At 32.6% G+C, this 6,272-nt stretch overlaps 1 protein-coding gene across 1 annotated transcript; it reads right to left on the bottom strand.

Moving 5' to 3' along the window:
• Window positions 1-449: 449 nt before the first annotated feature.
• LOC120284060 (IAA-amino acid hydrolase ILR1-like 1) lies at window positions 450-5,422 on the bottom strand. Its single transcript, XM_039290884.1, has 5 exons — window positions 4,847-5,422; window positions 2,985-3,110; window positions 1,850-2,155; window positions 966-1,094; window positions 450-876 (listed from the first exon to the last, which is right to left on the bottom strand). Exons 1-5 carry the CDS (start codon window positions 5,198-5,200, stop codon window positions 496-498), a joined length of 1,296 nt encoding a protein of 431 aa, XP_039146818.1. The 5' UTR covers window positions 5,201-5,422; the 3' UTR covers window positions 450-495.
• Window positions 5,423-6,272: the final 850 nt, after the last annotated feature.

Genomic DNA, 6,272 nt, shown 5'->3' with positions numbered 1-6,272 from the left:
ATGTTTCACTTACACCCTCCAAGAAAATTTTTTATGAGCTATGATTTATGATTTTGAAATAAATTTTGGTAAGTAGGGTTTTTCAACATTAACATCTGTTGAAGTCTATTTTAGTTGATGCAATTGTATTAACAATTATCATAGTAATAGCCAATTCCGATTTTGTTTGTTATAGGCAGAAAAAAGTGCAATGGATGCCGAGATCTTTACTTGGCATAGCTAAGTTGTGAAAATCGACTCATATATTTTGTATGAACTAATTTTTAAAGCATAATCTTTTTCCTTGTTTTTAATCTTCTTCTTTCAAATTTCACACTCAAGGTTTTATAGGTTCTTTTGGTAAATAACTTATTTAATTTACTAGTAGCAATCTACTCATATACTTACAGAAACTACATTAAGTATTCTGTTTGTGTAGTTACAGTATTTAATATCTTGTAACATGTAAGTTTCAGAAAATGATGTTAAATTAGAGTAAGCAAAAACATTGTCATGTCATAATACTTTGGTTTGACTTGAGTTCAACAGATAAGAATGTGCAAAAGCTGCATGTATTGCTGCTCCAATGGGAAGCACATCTTCATCAATGGTAAAGTAGGGGCTGTGTGGTGAGTCGATTGATCCCATCTTCTCATTCCTTGTTCCAATGAGTAGTAGTGTACCTGGTACATGTTCTAAATAAAAAGCAAAATCCTCACTTCCCATTAAATATTGAGCTATCTGTATATTTTTGTGCCCTACAATCTCACTAGATACTTCTCGCACCATTTGATAAATTTTCTCGTCATTTACAGTTGGTGGAATGAAAGGATTATCTAGGTTTGAAAATTCAAGCTTGGCTACACACTGGTATACTTTCACTTGCCCTTCAATCACCTGTTGTATGAATGTTTGTAGAATTCAAATCAGAAAACTTCATAAGTTATTAATTTTCTAATTGTACTTGGTGTGAAGAAACTAAATACCTCTTCAATTCTCTTCTTGAGGGCATTTAAACTTTTCTTATTGAATGCCCTAAAAGTGCCACCTATCACAACTGAATCTGGAATCACATTGCATGAGTCACCTCCATGGAACTGGGTCACTGTGAGAACCTGCAAGACAGATATATTTTGTACAGTATAATGATCAGGTAAGAAGTTACTGATTCCTAGTTTTATGTATGGTTGGTATCTCACCTTGTCGTTTTAAGCGATATCCTAGAAATAATTTCTGGAGTGTTTGTAGAAGAAGTATTTTCATATTTAAATATTGTGGCATAAGACAATTATTTTTATTATTTCAAGTTCTGAGGAAAGCTAAGCACATTTAGAAAATAAGGAAGTCGATATTGTGGCATTGTTACCATATATAGGCTCCTGAACAAGGAGAGAAATTACTGCTCAACTTGAATGGAAAAAACACACGCTTTTTTTCACATTTCAGTTGTTAATTGATAATGAAAACCATAAGGATGAATTATTGATTTGTTTCCTTAAAGTTCGTGCATAACAAAGACACAATCAAAGGTCTCAAATTTTTCAGCTGAACATTTATGAAAGCAAACTCAAGAATGACATATTGGATTTACTATATATATATGCAACTACATAATTCAAAATTCTAATGTGAAATGTAATCGAGGAAGTAAAAGGCATTAGATTCTTTATGATCCAATTGAGGATTCTGCTGTTTTTTTTTTTCACTCTTTATTCTAACTGATCTGGTAGATTAACCCAATTAGTAGGATGTCACATTATTTGTGCTAATATTGTAATAGTAAATTGAGCTTATCTGTGAAAGTTGCAATTTTATGCAATCTATTCATCCTTGAAAGCTATAATATATGATGTTAAAAATTAAAATATACCTGGGAATCCAGAGGATCTGCTTCTCGTGAAATAAGATTCTGCAAGCTGATTACTGATGCAGAGGCTGCTAAGACCGGGTCTGATGAAGTTGCTGTCGGTTCCTTGTTTCTGCTAATATATGCTTTGAAAAATCCAGATCCAGCTAAAAATTCTCCGGGCCTGGAAGCAACTTGTCCTGTAGGGTAGGGAAAAGCTACATGCAAACTGAAAATTGCCTCTACTTCTTTCAGTGCTCCTCCTTCGATCATTTGGCTCGCTCCTACTCCTTTTTCCTCAGCTGGTTGAAATATCAGAACTACTGTTCCCTAATGGATCATGAAACAAGATGGATACTGTATAAGAGGAGTTACTAATCAGTAGCATAACATTTCAAATGCCTAGTATACATCATCCTCAAAGAAAGTATACAAACTCAATTTTCTAAATATTTTTAGGAAGTCCATTGCTTGTTGATCGTTACGATCTCCATTGTGCAAATCAACAAGAAAAATAAATCTGTGTACTTGGTTGGCAATTCGAATTGTCAAACAAGCAATTTCAAAATGTGTTATTCCTTTGTGTCTTATGTTATCTTGAGTTTTCCAGGATTCTATTTAAAAGTTTCCTCATTCTATTTCTTATTTTTATTTTTTTATCATTCCTTCATCAATATATTTGTCCAAGACTTGATAAGGTTCAATTATTTCTTGGGTCATTTGATTTTATTCTGATGGTTGATAGCAGAAATATGACTCATCAAATGTTAATTTGATGATTTATCAAATAAGATTTGAATATATAAGTTAAAATTGACTTATGTTTTAACATGAGCTCATATTCTAGCTTTTCTTGCTTATTGGCTTGTGTTTAATGTGTTTTCATAACCATGCTTTTGATGCATCTTCTTTCCTCTTTGTTATCATCAATTTTATTCTTCAGCAGTTTCTTAGTCATTATAAAACCAATGTCTAAAGTACTAGTGTGGTTCAGTTCTTTTTTTTAACTAAAATCACAAACCTTAAGCAAACTGAATTAGTATGATCAGTTTCTAAATTTCAAATTGAATTGAACAATAGAACTAGTTAAAGCTAAACCAAATGTTTATTTTCACTTCAAAATAGCTTGCATCATAATTTAATAGAAGCCGATTTTTACCAGCAACGTATCTCGGAGATCTTGCAGTATCTTTGCTGCTCCCAAAAGCATGCTAACATGTGCATCATGTCCGCACGCATGCATTTTCCCATCTAGTTTGCTCTTATGATCCCATTCAACAAGTTCCTGCAGTTGCAAATCAATGACACTCCATGAGGAAGTATTAAATATGATGACAAGGAAACGTTTTTAGCTACCTTGATTTTAAAGTTCTGGACAAGGCCACAATGTTAAATTTGTTCGTAACTGAGGTCAATATTGAGTTCATAAAAATAAACAAAAGAAACATGCCTATTGTTATAATGTTATATACAAGCTAAACATATAATTCATAGGCTTCGATATTCAAATCCAATGTAGAACTTATTAATTACTCTAAAACACCCCATCCTAAGTGCTAGCCTAATTTAACTACTATTATATTAGATACAAACTAAACATATTATCTAGGTTTTATCTAAATACTAAAAGCATATAAGATGAGAGACCATAGCTTATATGTTCATATCCATATTTACTAAATTAACCGATGTGGGACTGTTAGTTCAACAGGCAACATAGCCGAGAGCACCATAATTAAGATAAACATCACATGGGAGCATTACTTTCTGCCTCTTTGGTTTATATAATAAGGCAGAGAGAAGCTTGTTGTGATCAGATATATATTGGAGACATTTTACTATAGGATGCCTAAGTAAGATACATGAAGACATATTTACTTTCGGTTCTCGTTTCTTTAGTCCTGTTGTCAGCTTTTCACTGCTGAAGCTTAATTGTAAGATCAGTAATTCAAAATTTGAAATTCTGAATATCAAATCTTGTTATGTCATTTATTGAGCAATGTAATTTTCCCTGCTTGTTTAAATCTATTTGTTATAATTAATTTGCAGGAAAGTATATCAAGCAATACTGGTATAAGCAGTTAAAGTTATTCAACATGCTTGTTTGCTATTTGTATATATTCATGACAAACTTGACTTTGCATTATCCTGGTATGATTCACAATAGATTTTATTTTATCAAAGGTTAAACTAAAAAAATCAATTTTCTGCTTGCATAACAATTTTGATTGTTTTGAGATGGCACTAGAAAATCATGTTATTATATGTTCAGAAGCAGTACAAGAGAATTCCTGCTTCTTTTGTAAATTGTTGTTAAAAATAACTATTTATTTGTCCTACTGGAAAGACATTATGTAATATTAATCACCCAAATATAGTTCATTAGAACCTTAAAAAGCCAAGCAAATCTGCGCAGAAATAGTAAGAATTCATAGTCTGGTTTCTATTTTTCTTTCAACTATTTTTTGTCCATAAAAGGTCTGCACCTTTTTCATCAAAACCTACATTTAAAATTCACGTCTTTGTCCCTTGTTTAGAGCCCACCAAAGTTGGCTAATTCATCAAATCTTCAAATGGAAATTCTGCAGAAATAGTAACTGCTTTGCTTTCTATATGCATGAAACTTTAAGCCTTTGACAAACCCATGAACTAGTTTATCTTCTAAATATTTTTGTTACTGCAGAAGCTGCATACTGAAAACACTTGTCTGCAATCATCGATAGCACGCAAGAATTCATTAAGACAAACCATCTTTGTTACCTCAGGTACTTGCTTGCTTATTTTCTTCTCTCTTATCGATACATTTTTCATCAAAGAGTTTATTTCTATTACTAGTTTTTCCTAACAAAAATGAAGCCATCTGACTGTACGGCATCGAAACATGCCTTATTCCCTGCACATGCTAATTTTTTCATATGAAACGAGGCGATAAGATAATCTAAAGCAGTACAGAATCTTTTTCATTAGTTATGTCAAACATATTATTGTTGAGCTTTTTGCTGAAGCAAAAACAAAACTCACCTGAATTGGCAGAGCATCCATGTCTGCTCTTAAGGCCACAAAGGGTGGCAGCCCGGTGCCTATAGTTGCGACTATGCCCGTGTTGGCTATCGGCCATTGATACTTAACTCCCAACTGATCAAGTTCACGTCGAATAACTCCACTTGTTCTAAATTCTTCATGTGCAAGCTCCGGAAACTCATGAATTTCATGCCTCAGTTTCTTGAGCCAGTCAATGGTTCCATTGATATTTGCCCGTCTAACAATCTCATCGATCAATGAAGCATTTTCTATAGAATTCCCTCGATCACTAACGATAAGAAAGGCGATCATCATGTAAAAGAAGAGCACAATGGAGTAAGACAAGTAGCCCATTTTTTTTTATTCTCAATCTTTGTAACAAGTTTCCGGGTTTTGCTTTGAGCTTCCTACTTCAAGAACACCATTGTAAAGTTCCAAGTTGTTCCAAGTGATACTCTGAAGACGACGTAAAGCTCAGATGATGGTTCAGCAACTTTCATTCAGCACGGAATTAATATGTCCCTCACACATGTGAAAAAGGTGTTTGTTACAAGTTTCACATGCTGATTTTTATCCACACAAGGTTTGTTATTCGAAAAAAAAGAAAAAAGAAATGCATTTGTTATGTTCCATTTTCTTTGCATGTTTATGGTATCAAATAGTATGCAACTTTCATTTGGCCGGAAAGATATCTCTTGTCCTTGAAGAAAAAGATGTTTATTACTGATTATCAAAAAATGTTGAATGTTCATAAATTGTCGAATAGTATATATAAATCACAATATTAATACTCGAACTTTGTCTGCAGAATCATTCCCTTCGGAATCACTCATTACCGAAAAATAGATATATATTTTTGTTTTTCGCTCTGTCGAAGCTCTTAGAATTGTCAAACACTCATCTTATGTAATCAAAGAGCTTTTGTTCTTTTTTTCTTAGAATTGCCAAGAACTACTTTTGACATTATGGATATATATATATATATATATATATAAATGGATTGGTACTATGACAAATTGACATCTTTTGATTGTGGGGATGAAATTGTTAGCTGTCCTTTCTGGTGAGTTCAGTGGTGCAATTTGTTTCAATGAGGACCACAAGATTGGTTCCCTACATTTTCTGAATGGATTCCATTTTGGGTCCATAATGCATGTGATTTGCATGCTTGGGAATGTCAGAGATTTAATTGTGGGGGACTACTTTGATCTCTGATGTTACTAGATGGGAAAGTTTGCTTGCTTGTTTTTTTCTTTTTCTTTTTCTTTTTTTTTTTAATTTAATTTAATTTAATTTATTTTTTTATGGGTTTTGGTTTTGGTTTTGGATAGACATGATGGATTTTCAAAAAGTTGTGATTTGCTTATTATTTTGTGAATTTATAATTAATTTGTGTGAAAATTACTCTTTTGTCCTCTGTTGTGGC

This window comes from Dioscorea cayenensis, chromosome 3 (assembly GCF_009730915.1).
Source record: "Dioscorea cayenensis subsp. rotundata cultivar TDr96_F1 chromosome 3, TDr96_F1_v2_PseudoChromosome.rev07_lg8_w22 25.fasta, whole genome shotgun sequence".
Classification (NCBI taxonomy): Eukaryota; Viridiplantae; Streptophyta; class Magnoliopsida; order Dioscoreales; family Dioscoreaceae; genus Dioscorea; species Dioscorea cayenensis.
The sequence above is the reverse complement of the archived record's forward strand: the minus strand, read 5'-3'. Positions and strand labels throughout refer to the sequence as shown.

What these genes read in the sequence shown, in the direction of transcription:
- LOC120284060 (XM_039290884.1), bottom strand. Translation starts at nt 5,200, where the DNA reads ATGGGCTACTTGTCTTACTCCATTGTGCTCTTCTTTTACATGATGATC. An exon ending in TGGATGCTCTGCCAATTCAG is followed by an intron (nt 3,111 to 4,846) that starts GTGAGTTTTGTT and finishes TTGCAACTGCAG; the next exon opens with GAACTTGTTGAATGGGATCA. An exon ending in TCAAGAAGAGAATTGAAGAG is followed by an intron (nt 877 to 965) that starts GTATTTAGTTTC and finishes TTCATACAACAG; the next exon opens with GTGATTGAAGGGCAAGTGAA.